This window comes from Polypterus senegalus, chromosome 12 (genome assembly GCF_016835505.1).
Source record: "Polypterus senegalus isolate Bchr_013 chromosome 12, ASM1683550v1, whole genome shotgun sequence".
Classification (NCBI taxonomy): Eukaryota; Metazoa; Chordata; class Cladistia; order Polypteriformes; family Polypteridae; genus Polypterus; species Polypterus senegalus.
Genome location: NC_053165.1, coordinates 9,019,037 through 9,035,022, shown reverse-complemented (window position 1 = coordinate 9,035,022; position 15,986 = coordinate 9,019,037). Strand labels below are relative to the sequence as shown.

Below are 15,986 nucleotides of genomic sequence, written 5' to 3'. Positions count from 1 at the left end.
TCACAAGCTTTTAAAATGATGATTCCTTTAAATCCGCTTTCCAGTGGCCACTCAAGGGTTAACAGGGGTGGGATTTTTCTTGAAAGCAGCTGACTGAACTATTGCAGCGTCGCTATGGGAAATAAACTAATAAGCTGTAGGGTCCTGAACAATTGAAGGAGGGGTGGCTAAGGGTCACCAGCAGTCTGCCAGCTCTTGTCTTATCTTTCCTTTATCTGTATGCACATACCCGACTACTGGAGGAGGAGAAGGCGGATCAGTTTAGAATAAATACATGGAATGAGAAGTAAAGGTGAAAATCTTTTGCCAAAGCAGACAAAGCCACCTTTTGAGTATCTCGGTGGAACTGTCAGATTAAGGTTTATGTCTCTCAGTGGGGACAGGACTATCAAGAAGCTGCTGCTGTGTGCTCACAGTTGTTAGAAGGCTCAGACATTTGCTCCACACTCATTGGTTGGTGTAAGTGGAGCACTAGAGCAGCCACGCCCTCGGCCATACCCCCTACTTACTGTCAGTCTCTCCTCAGTGACTTTACTGTAACCTGACCACTGACTCAGCTCTGTTTTTATGTCTTGTGCAGGTCCTCACGTCTCCAGTCTTGCTGTAATTTACTAACATGTTCTAAACTGTTTTTCATATACCATCCGTCCATCTTCCTAACCCATTTGTCCTGGGCAGGTTCACAGAACAGCTGGGGTCTATTCCAGCAATCAAAATCAAAATCACTTTAATTCATATACAGAAATGTAACCTGCTAGCTATGGAGCCACTTATAACAGAAGACAACCTCACATTTGAATATCAGGGCACAAGGACCACAATGACAACCAGGTTTTTAAAGCTTAACAGCAGCAAAATGGAATTATTGATCGTAGGATCTAACTCAGTGCTTGCTAAGTACAACAGTTTCACCCTCTCCTGATGACTGTGCCATGCCGCTCTCTACTCGGCGCAATCCTGGACAGCACTCTCTCATTTGACCCATTTATACGTAATGTCCCCTGGACTGCCTTCTACCACATTCGGAATCTTACCAGAATTTACCCTTCCTTGACACAACCTCAGTGCCTTACTTCTCGCATTGACTACTGGAACAGCAACAGTCTTTCTGGCATCCCAAATAAACTCCTTCACAGATTACAGCTCATTCAAAACTCTGCCGCCAGGATCATCGTGCACACTGAGATATGCAGACCATGTTACGCCTCACCTTACTCGACTCCACTGGCTCCCTGTGGCTTAATGGATCAACTTATAGTACTTATAGGAATGGGAGAGTTCAGTTTTTGATTTTTTTATCAATTTGCAGACTGCTTTTAAAACAGGTTTTCACTTCGACGTTATGAGTCATTGAGTGTAGATTGCTGAGCAACAAGGACAAAGTGATCTGTCTGCCTTTTTGTTATACAGCAGCTGTTATATCCTGTATATCGACTATGCCAAGTGCTTAACTTAAGAATCACACCACGCTCCAGTCCATCCTAGGTATCTATCTATCTATCTATCTATCTATCTATCTATCTATCTATCTATCTATCTATCTATCTATCTATCTATCTATCTAATGGCAACAGCACCTGTCTATAGCACAAATCCTGCCGACTACGTCAAGTGCTTTGTTATAGAGTCATGTATATCTATCATGTAGCACAATTCTTATCAAAATTCTTCTCCTCACACTAAAGCTTTACATAACATGGCCCCAATTTACATCAATGACCTCCTCCAACTTCATTCTCCTGTTTGTTCCCTACAATCCTCATCTGCTAGTTTACTGTGTCCCAACTATTCACCTCAGGACTCCAGATGCCAGGGCCTTTTCTGTTACTACACCCAAACTCTGAAACATTTTACCCTTTAAAACTGCTTTAAAAGCCCATTTATTCCAATGGGTCTTTGCACCATGGGCCAACTCTTGTTTATGATTTCCACAACTTACTGTTGGCCATTCTTGCTCAGTTCATACTGATTTCACTATTTGATAATGCATATTGATTGTTTGTTTACTAATTTTTATTGTTGTTTTATTACCATTGATCTTCCTAATGGTCTGTATTGCTCTGTGAGGTGACCTTGAATTTCATGAAAGGTACCTTAAATAAAATGTATTATTATTATTATTATTATTATTATTATTAAATAACAAATAATATTAGATAAAAAATATACATTATAATACTGTAAATGTGCAATTATAAAGGAGATGTGCAAATGATAGATAGATAGACAGTATCTATCTATCTATTGTGAACGGCACCCGGGCACAGACAGGCGGACATGTTGTTTCTCAAACCACCACACGTTTATTTAATACAATATTTACAAATTATGGTCACAAAGACCCCAGTCTATTTGGTCACACAGACCCTAATTACGTGCACAAAACCCCCAAACAGTCCTGGCCACAATGCCTTGTCTTCGGGCCGCCTCCACTCTCCTCCTGAGCTTTGTCCTGCTTCCACCCGACTCCAGCCTCGAATGAAGGGAGACGGCCCCTTTTATACAAGTCCCGGATGAGCACCAGGTGTTCCCGGCATTCCTCTCTTGGCCACGCCCCAGCGTGGCGGAAGTGCCGGCTGTCCTCCCGGCTGCTCTCCGGCGCCGTCATAAATCTTCCCCCCAGCACTTCCTGGTGTGGCGGAAGTGCTGGGGCAACAAGTCCCCAAGGCACTGGGGTGCCTCCTGGCGGTGACCACGGGCCCCTACAGGAAAGGCTTCCATGCCCTTGACCCGTGGCCCCAAAGCAACCCGGAAGGCAAACCCCACGTGATCCAGGCAGGGCTCTGACCCTTTCCGTCCCTCCTGGCGTCCCGGCCGGGTCATGGCCCCTGGCATCCCTGACAGTGCCCCACAGCCAGCGAAGACCTCTCGTGGGTAAGAGCGACCCGTCCCGCGAGGGCAGCAGAGCCCAAACGGGTCCCATCGAGGATAGCCGGGTCCGCCCGCACTCCTAGCAGGGACAGGGCGGAGACACAATCTGAGCACCAACCCATGGTGCATCCTGTGCCTCGCACAGGTTGTGCTCCCCTTTTCCGGCACCCCGGGCCTCCTCGACGGCACCCCCTCCGAGACCTCCACGCCCCTTTGTTCCGAGCCACTCGTTCCCCCGTAGGCTCCTCCAGCTGTGAGCGCACCTGCGCACCAGCAGAGAGCATTCGCAGACGGCCCGACATCAGAGGGCTGTTCCACCACGAAGAGGTTCCTTCAGCTCGCCGGGTCCGCCCCTACAAAGAGAATACAGGGCAGAACCCCTGCCAAAGCACCCAGCTCGTGCCATGCACGGGCAGCGTTCCCCCCTCCAAACACCCCGGCACTTGCCTGATCGGCATCCTCTCCGCGGCCTCCATGTCCCTCTCGATGATGGAGCCGCCGGCACCGCCTCGCGCTCTCCGCCCGGCCTCAGGGATTCCCTCTGCCGCTCCAGAGGGTGGCCAGCCGTACTGGCGTGCACCCAGCAACGCGTCTCACCGTGTTGGAGGAGGCAGCACCCAGCCGCTTAATCCTCCCTTCACTCTGGGACGCCTTGACGGTGTGCGACTCCGTATTAACCAACGCAAGCCCCTGTCCCGTCTGCGTCCCCTTCATATCGGAGGAATCGGCACCCAGCCCTTTATTCCTCCGTTCACTCTGGGACGCCATGACGGTTTGAGACTCCTTATGGAATAAAAGCGCTCTGTCCCGTCTGCGTCCCTATAGTGCGGCGCAAGACCGCAGCCGACTCGGGGCGGAGGGCGCTAGGACCCGGGGCACTTAGCAGCCCGTGTCCATTCAGCGCCCTCACGGACTCCCCTCGCCCAAGATACAGCCCGCGGCGCCGCACTCCTGTCGGAGGGCTGCTTACTCGAACTGATCGTTAACATCACAGCCTTTTTCAACAGACCCTCCTGCATGCTGTACGGAGTCGGCTGTACTCACCGTCTCCGCCGTACCTCTCCGGCTGGAGATTCCAGCGTCGCGCCGTCCCGTTGTTGATCGAAACGTTTTCAGCGCCGCGAGCGCCTTCCTCTCCAGATCCAGCACCTCAGCCCGGAGGGCACGTAGCATCTGTAATACACGCTGCTCCACGGGCTGAAGGGACGCCTCCAGCTCCGCCAGAGCAGCCGGCAAAGACAGGAAGTTAACCGACGCGGAGCCTACCTGTCTGTCAGCCTCCAACGCCGGCCACTTCCTGTGGGCCTTCTCCTCCGCCCAATCGGGTCTCCCCCCTGCCCGTGATGGACATTCCTTGGTCCCGCCTCTCTGCAGTCATCGGCGGGCACACAAGACACACCGTCCAATCGCGTGCCTGTCAGGGGGAGGGACTTCTGGTCCGCGGCCATCTTGGCTCTCCTTCTGCGGCGGCGGACGTGCTTGCCGGCAGCCTTGTTGTTGCCGGCACCTTTGAGCTGCAGCATCTCCTCCTCCGCAGCCCTCGCGGCTGCCGCTGTGCTGCCGGAGCCCGCAGACCGGCATGCGCCTGCCACTGACGTGGATCCGGGAAGCCCCTGTCTGCAACAAAGAAAACACGCCCGGCCCCCATGGGCCGGCTGCCGCTAGGCAGGGAACTCACCTCCCCGGACTCGTCAAACCGAGGACACCTCCTCGGCGTGGCCTTTCTTGACGCCATGCCGTCCCGGGCGCCTCCAGCAACGGCGCGCTCGTTGGAGACCGCTGCACTCATTGTAGGCACGCCGCCCTCCCGCATCAGGGAATAACGGCCCTCCTGCGGATCCCTGGCGGTCCGTGGGTTCCTTTACCCAGCGGTGCTGTGTGCACGCAGCCCCGATGCGTGGGTGGGGTCCCCTGCTGCGCCGGGCCGTCCACAACAAATTTGTGATATACAGGTCTCCGCCTTGAAACAGGCGGAGCATCCTGCCGACTACGCCAGATGTGAACGGCACCCGGGCACAGACAGGCGGACATGTTGTTTCTCAAACCACCACACGTTTATTTAATACAATATTTACAAATTATGGTCACAAAGACCCCAGTCTATTTGGTCACACAGACCCTAATTACGTGCACAAAACCCCCAAACAGTCCTGGTCACAATGCCTTGTCTTCGGGCCGCCTCCACTCTCCTCCTGAGCTTTGTCCTGCTTCCACCCGACTCCAGCCTCGAATGAAGGGAGACGGCCCCTTTTATACAAGTCCCGGATGAGCACCAGGTGTTCCCGGCATTCCTCTCTTGGCCACGCCCCAGCGTGGCGGAAGTGCCGGCTGTCCTCCCGGCTGCTCTCCGGGCGCCGTCATAAATCTTCCCCCCAGCACTTCCTGGTGTGGCGGAAGTGCTGGGGCAACAAGTCCCCAAGGCACTGGGGTGCCTCCTGGCGGTGACCACGGGCCCCTACAGGGAAAGGCTTCCATGCCCTTGACCCGTGGCCCCCAAAGCAACCCGGAAGGCAAACCCCACGTGATCCAGGCAGGGCTCTGACCCTTTTCCGGTCCCTCCTGGCGTCCCGGCCGGGTCATGGCCCCTGGCATCCCTGACACTATCTATCTATCGATCTAATGGAAACACCACCTGTCTATACAGCAAATCCTGCCGACTACGCCAAGTGATTTGTAGTTGAATCACACCACGATCCAATTCATCCTATCTATCTATCTATCTATCTATCTATCTATCTATCTATCTATCTATCTATCTATCTATCTATCATTTTACATCTTTCATATGTGTCTATCTAACTATATTTCATATTGTACCTTTCATCTATCTATCATGTAATATCTCCTAACTGTCTGTTATTTATTGTCTTCCATATCCGTTTATCTATTATAAAATGTAATATCTATTATATCGTGCCCAGCATGTCCACTTTTCTATGGTATAATTTCTCATATTTATGTGACTCAGTGGTTGGCACAGCAGCTCCACAATCTGGGGTTCGCCCCCATGCCTTGGCCACTATCTCTAAGGGGTGTGCAGGTTCAACTGGCTCCTTCCTGCTTTCTTTTCCTTCAGATATTCCAGATTTTCTTGTGAGGTTGATTGGCAGCTTTAAATTGCTTACTATGTCTGGGGGGTTGCTTTTCCATGAACGTACCCCTGCAATGGACTGTTGCCCCATCCAAATCAGGTTCTTGGCTTGCACATGACGTGCATGGCCCCATCCAGGATTAAGTGGGTTCAGTAATGGATGGATGGATGGATGCTATACATAACAATACTGCCTACTATATTGAGCACTTTGTCTTAAAATAACAAACCCTGAAATAATTCTACTCTCTTTGTTTTTCATCTTTTGGAGTAGCAAAGGCCGAGTGGAGCCACCATTAACCTGAAACACCACCTGCTTAAAGTTGTAATCCGGATCCTGCAGTACTCCATGCTTCTTACAGGTGAGACAAGTTTTGGGTGCCATTATAGGACATATAATATTTCTTGAGTTTGGATCATTTCACAGTAAAAAGTGAACATTGAATGGGGTTATGAATGGAAATAAAAGCAAAGGAGTGGAAGTGAATGACAACAAACCACATGTGCCACCCCCCCCACCCCCCCCCACACCATACTTCAAGTGACTGGTGAACATCTCCAGTGGGGAATAACAGGCCAGGCTCTCATCTGGTTTGAGTCCTCCATAATAGATGTGAGCCCCACACATTCCCAAGTGAGTATGACAGCAATATAGAAAAAGAGAGACCCCCCATTCTAAAGCCAAAAGCCCCCCCCCGGGATGCAAGCTTTTATAATTATGAAGCTTGTCTTCAGATCATGATAGGTTGGAGGTCTTATTAGTGTTGAGTGAAGTGACAAGCTGTTTATACATGTGGTGGTTTGTGTGTGTGGGGGGTTTGGTAGGGGTGCTTGCCTTTATAGTTTACTGGAATTGTTAGCTTAATAACCACAATGCCATTATAAAGATATTTACTGTATATAATGAAAAATCAAGAATTCGTTCTTCTGTTTCAGATTATCTTAACAACCTTTCTCCAGATTCCAAAGAATATGAAGACACACAAGGTATCATATAAATACTGGGCATGTTTGGTATTCAGGCCCCATCACTTTCTGCTCATTGTATTGTCATAGATTTAATTTTAAATGGATATTTTGTCATTTTGCACATCATTATTCACTCAGTGACCCATAATGACTTTAGAAAGGTTTGCTAATTTATTTAAAATCAATAAATTAAAATCTCTCCTTCATAGAAGTATTCTGGCCCTTAATTCAGCACTTTGTAGAGCCCCTTTGGCAGCAATTACAGCTTTGAGTCTTCTGGGCTAATGTTCTCCAAGCTTTGCACACCTGGATTTGGACATTTCTTCCTGGCAGATCATCTCAGGCTCCGTTAGACTGAATGAGAAACGTCTGTAAATGGCCATCTTCAGGTCTTACTACACATGTTCTCTTAGTCTTGGCTGTAGCTGGGCCATTCAGGGACACTCTGAGACTCGTCACAAAGTCGCTCCAGCATTGTCCTGGCTGTATGCTTTGGATAATTTTCGTGTTGAAAGGTGACGCTCCAGTCTCAGGTCACATGCAATCTTGAGCTGGTTCTCTTGAAGGACCTCTCTGTATTTAGCTGTATTTCTGACCAGTCTCCCTGGCCTTCTGCTGAGAAGCGCCCCATTGCATGATGCTGCCTCCAGCACCATGCTTCACCATATTGGATGGCCTGCGCCACCACCACCTACTCAAAGCATCCTGATGCACCAACATTGATGGACTGAAAGCCAGAAGCCTACGTGACCATCATCATCAGGTCCTTCGATGAAAACGCTAAATACAAAGAGGACTGTTTGATTTATGTTAAGTAGATTGCCCAGAGGGGACTGGGCGGTCTCTTGGTCTGGAACCCCTACAGATTTTATTTTTTTCTCCAGCCTTTGGAGTTTTTTGTTTTTCTGTCCACCCTGGCCATCGGACCTTACTCTTATTCTATGTTAATTAATGTTGACTTATGTTTATCTTTTATTGTGTCTTCTATTTCTCTATTCATTTTGTAAAGCACTTTGAGCTACATTTTTTTGTATGAATATGTGCTATATAAATAAATGTTGATTGATTGATTGATTGATTGATTAGGAAGGGTGCTGAACAGTGCCTGGTCTTCACCAGACATACTGCTTGGAGTTCTGCCCAAACAGTTCAATTTTTGTCTTATCAGATCAGAGAATCTTTTTCCACATACACCAAGCAGGAATTAGCAACTCTACCATAAATACCTGATTGATGGACTGCTGCTGAGATGGTCGTCCTTCTGACAGGTCCTCAGTAGGGGATGTCTGGAACTCTTCTGGAGATATCATTAGATTGTTGGTCACCTCCCTGACTGACACCTTTCTTACCTGGTTACTCAGTTGGTCTGGATGGCTAACTCTTGGAAGACTCCTAGTGGTTCAAAATCATCTTCCATTTCACAATTATTGAGGCCACGGTGCACCTGGGAACACTCAAAACTTTAGAAATTGTTTTGTCTCTTTTCCCACATGTGTGCGTCACCGTGATTTGGTCATGGAACATCTACAGAGAGCTCCTTGGACTTCATGGCTTACCTTTGGTCTTGACATGCAGAGTGAATCATTGAACCTTCTATATACAGGTACACGTGTGCCACGCTAAATGATTTTCAGTCCGTTCATTTTGACACAGCTAGACTCCAGTCAAGTTCTAGAAACATCTCAAGGAGAACTGAAGCAGGCCGGAGGCACCTGCCCACAATTTTGACTGCCACAGCTAAGGTTCGGAATACTTTTAGGAATGTAGAGATTTCAGTTTTTGATTTGTAATCAATTTACGGACATTTCACCTGGTCATTATGAGTGTGGACTGTTAGGTAACAACAACAAATTGATCTGTATATCTATTATATAGCACCTTACATATCCTATCTAATCTGCCAACTACGCTAAAATATCTATCTATCTATCTATCTATCTATCTATCTATCTATCTATCTATCTATCTATCTATCTAATGGCAACACCACCTGTCTATAGCACAAATCCTGCCAACTACGCCAAATGCTTTGTTATACAGTCACACCACAATTCATCCTAGGTATCTATCTATCTATCTATCTATCTATCTATCTATCTATCTATCTATCTATCTATCTATCATATAGCACCTTTCATATCCTATCAAGGCATTGTATTTAAAAAGCCATTTGACAGGCTGGTGTTCCATCCAGGGTTGGTTCCCATTTTGCACACAACAAGCTCCAGTCCTAAGATACATATTGGACGTGGATTTAGCACAATAAAGAATGTATGGATGGATTAATTAAATAATTAAGAAATATCTAGTATTATTTTATATACCTTCATTTTTTGGGTGATTTTTTTCCCTTAAATATTAAAATCAGACATTTTAAGATTGTTCCCTAAGACATGAGAAATGGAGAGTTTACAGGTTCACACATAGCCCACTGTGTTTCTTTAAGCAGTAGATTGTACTTTATTTGTCCCATTGGGGACATCTCGTTTTTGAACTGAAGCTCAAGAAATATTATAAGAAGCAAACACAACAACAACAACCCTCCTCAGATACACACCAGAATGAGAAAAGAGACAAGAACGTCTGACTTGGCTAAAGATAAGCTGGCAGTCACAGCGCGGCGTTAGAAAGGAGGCTTATTGATGTTTGCTAATAAGAAGCCCGAGTCGCGTTTCTGTACGTATGCTGTGTATATTTAGCAACATTTATGACTTACGGCAAATGGATTGAACTTTAAAAAAAATGTCAAACTCTATCTAAGACATGCAGATGGAGAATGATGTGATTATATTTTTGAGACTTTACAATGTCCTATTTTTAAATTCAGTACGAGGCTCAGGCAATGGCGTATTTTATCTCAGGAGTTGCTGCATGCACTGCTTTGTGCTTTAGAACAAGGCTGCCCGTTTCATAGCTGAGCTGGCACTCGGTGAAGCCCAGCAAGCCCTTAAACCAAAGGGCTCTGTGGACGAGGCCAAACAAAGCCACCCTCTGTGCGATGCGCCCTTTTCAGTGTGATGTGAGGATATTTGTCAAGGTGGACATAAAGGATGACTTCATACGTTTTTGTATGCATCTGCATTTTTAAAATTTGCACAAACACATGGAAGTTGGTAGAATCTTCAATTCCTAATCTAGCATTAAATGTGGCGATGGTCGAAGGTGTACAAACTGTTACTTTACTGATGTTAGGCCAGTGATACAGCGATTGACCAGACACAGGTCTTCAGACCCCTTCTCTTTCGTTTTAAATGGATCCATTGGTCGTCGTTGTCCATCAATCTGCACTCAATAATCCATAATGACAAAGTGAAGACACTTTGAGATGTTTCTTGAACGTGATCGGAGTTCATCTGTGGCGAACCGAACTGACTGGACGTCATTTAGGAAAGCAGACGTGTCCCTGTGTATAGAAGGGCATACAATTCACACCGCAAGTCAGGAGAAAAACCAGATCATGAAGTTGAAGGAACTCTCTGTAGACCTCAGTGACCAAAATTATGGTGAGACACAGACCAGGTCAAGGGGATCAAAGCTTTTGGAAAGCTTTGAGTGTTTCCAGGAGTGCAGTGACCTCAGTAATTGTTAAAGGGAAGAAGTTTGGAACCACCAGGACTCCACCACTTCCTAGAGTTGGCCAACTGGTCAGATTATGAAGGCCCTTGGTCAGGGAGGTGACAAAGAACCAAATGATGACTCTAACAGAGCTTTCAAAGTTTTCTGCTGAAATGGGAGAACCTGTCAGAAAGACAACCAACCTGAGCAGCACTCCGTCAATTGGGAGTGTATGGTAGAGTGACTGGACAGAAGCCACTCTTTAGTGAAAGGACTCTGAGAGCATCAGGAGAAAGATTCTCTGGTCTGATTAAACAACAATTGGGCAAAACCCCAAGCACTGTGTCTGGTGAAGACTGGGCTCTGCTCATCACTTGTCTAATACCATCCCTAAGGAGAAGCATGGTGGTGGCAGCATCAAGTTATGGGGGTGCAGGAACTGGGAGTCTGGTCAGAGTTGAGAGAAGGATGAATGAAGCCAAAAACAGAGACAACCTGCGAAGTGTGCATCACATCAGACTGGGACAAGGGTTTACATTTCAGCTTGACATTGACCTGACGCATCCAGCCCAGACAACGCCGGAGAGGCTTCATGACAAGTCTCTGAGTGTCCTTCGGTGGTCCAGTCTTAAACTCCACAGAACATGTGTGGAGAGACCTGAAGATGGCAGCTTAGAGATGCTTCCCTTCTGGCCTAATGGAGCCTGAGAGGATCTGCCAGGAAGAATGGAATAAACTGCCCCAAATCCAGATGTGCAAAGCCTGTAGAGGCTTACCAAGAAGACCTGAACCTGGAATATCTTCTAAAGGGGCTTCTACAAAGTACCAAATGAAGGGTCTGAACAGTTCTAGGAATTAAAGATTGCAGTTGCTTTATTTTTAGTCGATTTGCAGAACGGGCGGCACGGTGGCACAGTTGGTAGCGCTGCTGCCTCGCAGTTAGGAGACCTGGGTTCGCTTCCCAGGTCCTCCCTGCGTGGAGTTTGCATGTTCTCCCCGTGTCTGTGTGGGTTTCCTCCCAAAGACATGCAAGTTAGAAGCACTGGCAATACTAAATTGTGCTTGGTGTGTGTGCCCTGTGGTGGGCTGGCGCCCTGCCCGAGGTTTGTTTCCTGCCCTGGGATTGGCTCCAGCAGACCCCTGTAGTTAGGATATAGTAGGTTGGCTAATGGATGGATTTGCAGAACTTTCTTAAAACGTTTTCACATTGTCATGATGTCATCTTTCTCTTCTTCCTCCTTCAGCTGCCTTGGCCATTGTCTCTGAAGTGGCGGACCGGGCCAATGACTGCATGAAGCACGGGGTGAGTCTCCTGTTACACGTGTGTGTTTTATGTGTTCTGGTAGAATTGGCTTTTAAAGTGTGTTAGTAAGGCAACCTACTGCATGTGAACAGTGATGGTGTGGAGCTCCTTGGTGTTGCTTTGCTTAGTACCTTGTATCTTGTCTTGTAAATTTTAGCCTATTTTGCGTTATATAAAAACCTGGCCTGCATATATTGTGGTCATCCAAGGGAATGACAGGCTGAAACAAAAATTCATTTTGGGAACCCAACCCCGGCCGTCCCCGTTTATTTAGCGGTCTGCACAAAAACAACTCTTGATGGGGTTAAAGGAAACGAAAAACCGTGCCCACCAGAATAATGTGGCTGTTACGATAGGCTATAATGCACAGGGGTAGTGCCGATGTACTACTGGTGAAATCTCGGCCCGCTTCGTCACCCATAATGCAGTTGTGATTTTTGGTTTAGTGGCAAGAATGTCCGAGAAAAAGAAGTTTAAGTTTCCGTGTACAGATAGCTCTACAGCTGTGTACCTTTATGTCGAGCTTCTGGTAACTAAACAAGCTACTTAGTGTTCATACATTTCTCTCCGACGTAGAAACCCGAGAGAGAGAGAGTTTTACGGTTAGGTCCCCGTACCCGGGATTGTAGCCTGCATTTAAAAAAAAGAAGGTTTTCGCAAGCTGGGGTCTGAGGCAGGGTGGGAGCGGCTCCTGCGTTGTTTGAGTGAAACAAACTCTCCGTTTCACTTTCAAGACCAGAGGATTTGGGAGAGGAGAAAAATAACCGACAGAGTATGGCGCACTGGGCAAGGAGGAGGAGGATTAACACTAGAATCCCTGAAGCCTACGAAAAAATGTGTAATTCCGGGCCACCTTAAATTCCTTGGCACCTGCTCATCAGTGTCTTTTGTTTTGCAAATGTGTCAATCAGCACTGGCAGCCTGCTCACTCATCAAGTTTAATGATTTTTTTTCTTTGGTTATCTTCTTCTTCTTTATCGTCTTTCGGCTGTTCCCATTAGGGGTTGCCACAGCGGATCATCTTTTTCCATCTCTTTCTGTCCGTGTCATCTTGTTCTATTATACCCATCACCTGCATGTCCTCTCTCACCACCTTCTCTTAGGCCTTCCTCTTCTCCTCTAGCCTGGCAGCTCTATCCTTAGCACCCTTCTCCCATTATACCCCTCATCTCTCCTCTGCACATGTCCAAACCACCGCCATCTCGCCTCTCTGACTTTGTCTCTAAACCGTCCCACCTGAGCTGACCCTCTAATGTCCTCATTTCTAATCCTGTCCATCCTCGTCACACCCAATGTAAATCTTAGCATCTTTAACTCTGCCACCTCCAGCTCTGTCTCCTGTGCCACCGTCTCCAGCCTATATAACACAGCTGGTCTCACTACCGTCCTGTAGACCTTCCCTGTCACTCTTGCTGATACCCGTCAGTCACAAATCACTCCTGACATTCTTCTCCACCCTGCCTGCACTCTCTTCTTCACTTCTCTTCCACACTCCCCATTACTCTGTACTGTTAATCCCTTAGTATTTAAACTCCTCCACCTTCGCCAACTCTACTCCCCTCATCCTCACCATTCCATTCGTAGGCTTCAGAGATTCTGATGTTAAATCCTCCAATCAACAAAATCCTCCTTCAATCTGAGAGCTACACAGTTTTCACACAGAGCTAACCTCAAGAACATTTCTTTACCTTTATGTTATAGAGGGTGATAGTGAATCTTCCATGATCTGTGTTAATGATACATTTTTAGAAGTTCAAAAAAAAAATTATATGTAATTTTAATATTAACATTTATTTAAAGTATTCCCTTTGAATTTTTGAACCTGTGCTCTGTTTTTTTACTTCTGTCTTGGATTTTAAATTGGGATTTTATTCACCTTGGATTGCCTTTGCCTTTTCAGGCAATTTCTTTTTTGCCTTTTGTGCTCCACGGAGCTTCCTGTTATTACAGAGCATTTCTGAATGGATAAATCTTTTATTGAAAAAGACTGAATGTGGTCCTCTGTGTTAAAAGCCAGGGTTTTAGATGGTGCTTCCTCGTCTAGTGGGCATTTTTGGAACTATTTGGGATTTACGTGTTTGAGATGCTCCAACACATAACAAAATGTGCACATCAGAATGAAACAGCGGTCCCCACTGGGTCTTCTGACACAGAGGTGGCCTTAGGGGAGTGCAGGGCCGAGGGCTGACCAACCCCACGCGGGGCCGGTTACGTCAAACGCTGTTACCGGTATGTGTGGACTGTATAAACCTGCATGTGAATTTAATAAAAATAATGTTAAAATACACCAGATTTTCTCATTTCAGTATTCAGCTACATTTTTGCAAGATAACATGCGGACTTTATCAAAATATAACGATATAATCTATTTAAAAAAGTGCGCCACAATCTCTTCCACTCATGGCGTCGACAGCAATATGGCTAAACCAGTAATGAAATGTTACTGTGCGCTCCACTAGCAGACACTTCCCTCACGTCTCGACTAAGAAATGATGGTAGGCTCTCCGGACACAAATGAGTCCTAAGTGACAATCCATCAGTTGTTATCAAGTCAAAACTGAAGCCAACCCAGCGACTAATGGGATGTACCTGTTTTAACAAGGGATTATACTGGCAACCCTTTTTGAGCGAAGAAGGTGGACCGTGGCAGTGGTTCTCAATCTGTGGGGCGTGAAGTAACAAAAAGGGGGGGTGAAGATGTGAAAAAAAAGAAAACAAGAATCAAAAATATGACAAATCCATCTACTGAAACAAAAACAAATTAACTTAAACTACATTCTGAGACTAGAAAAATAAATATAGAGTTAGATAAATGTCGATAAAAGTTAATTAAGTATAATAAAATATGCATCTATGATATATCATTAATTAAAAAAGAACAAATTGGTATTAATGGGCTCCTTTCAAAAAAACATTAGGGGGGCGCAATTAAAACTGTTATGAAAACTCGGGTCGCAAATACTTAAAGGTTGAGAAACGCTGGACCATGGAATGTTTTCAAAGATGTTCCTGTACAGAATTTGACCGTGAAGAAGGATTTAAAAAGGGTTCCTCTTAGAAGCATCTCAAGTGTGCATATATATATATATATATCCATCCATTATCCAACCTGTCATATCCTAACTACAGGGTCACGGGGGTCTGCTGGAGCCAATCCCAGCCAACAAAAGGCGCAAGGCAGGAAACAAACCCAGGGCAGGGCGCCAGTCCACAGCAGTATATATATATATCTATATATCTATACTAATAAAAGGCAAAGCCCTCACTCACTCACTCATTCACTCACTCACTCACTCACTCACTGACTCATCACTAATTCTCCAACTTCCCGTGGGTGGAAGGCTGAAATTTGGCAGGTTCATTCCTTACAGCTTCCTTACAAAAGTTGGGCAGGTTTTATATCGAAATTCTACGCGTAATGGTCATAACTGGAAGCAGTTTTTCTCCATTTACTGTAATGGAGATGAGCTTCAACCCGGGGGGCGGAGTTTCGTGTGACATCATCACGCCTCCCGCGTAATCACGCAGTACATAGAAAACCAGGAAGACCTCAAAAAGCGCTGAAGAAAACATGCATTATATAATTGAGAAGGCAGCGAAACAATAAGAAGCGGCGAAAGTGACATATACAACCATATTCATGAGTTCTGCTACTTGAAACAAAGCCGATGTAAACCTACACTTTAAATTAAGTTCATAGACAGGCTGCGCTGGCGTTTGTAATTTAGTGCCTGCCCATATAAGGCCGTCCGTCAGCGGCAATCCAATAGCAAACTGCCACGGGTAAATATTCACGGGTGAAGGACTGTGCTTATGGAGAGGAAGATGAGATGGTCAGGGTGGTGTTTGACACAAACTCAGCGAAACTGCGAGAGAAAGTTTTAAGTGCCAGGACTAAGGTAACATTAAATACAGCCATGGACATAGCACGAGATGGCACCAGCACAGCTGGGAACCTTCGATGCATGTACACCGAGTGGCTCACGTGAACTGACGCAGTGCACAGATAAAAGCAACAGTTCCAAAGAGCTGAACAAAACCGAATTACACAATTGAAAAGGCAGCAAAAATATGAAGCGTCTCATACATACAAGCATATTCATAAATCCAACTACTGCGGAAACAAAGCACACGTTGGAAAAAGTCAATGTCCCGCTAAAGGAAGACAGTGTAAAAAAAACCCGTGCATGCAGTGTG

General features: G+C 46.3%; 1 protein-coding gene across 2 annotated transcripts in view; it reads left to right on the top strand.

Moving 5' to 3' along the window:
• The window catches only part of fgd5a (FYVE, RhoGEF and PH domain containing 5a), a 181,626-nt gene that overhangs the window by 104,911 nt on the left and 60,729 nt on the right, over nt 1-15,986 (top strand). For both annotated transcript variants that reach the window (XM_039773630.1, XM_039773631.1), the window contains exons 8-10: nt 6,237-6,324; nt 6,899-6,949; nt 11,731-11,789. In XM_039773630.1, coding sequence (XP_039629564.1) covers nt 6,237-6,324; nt 6,899-6,949; nt 11,731-11,789 — 198 coding nt within the window. The remainder of the gene's footprint in view (nt 1-6,236; nt 6,325-6,898; nt 6,950-11,730; nt 11,790-15,986) is intronic.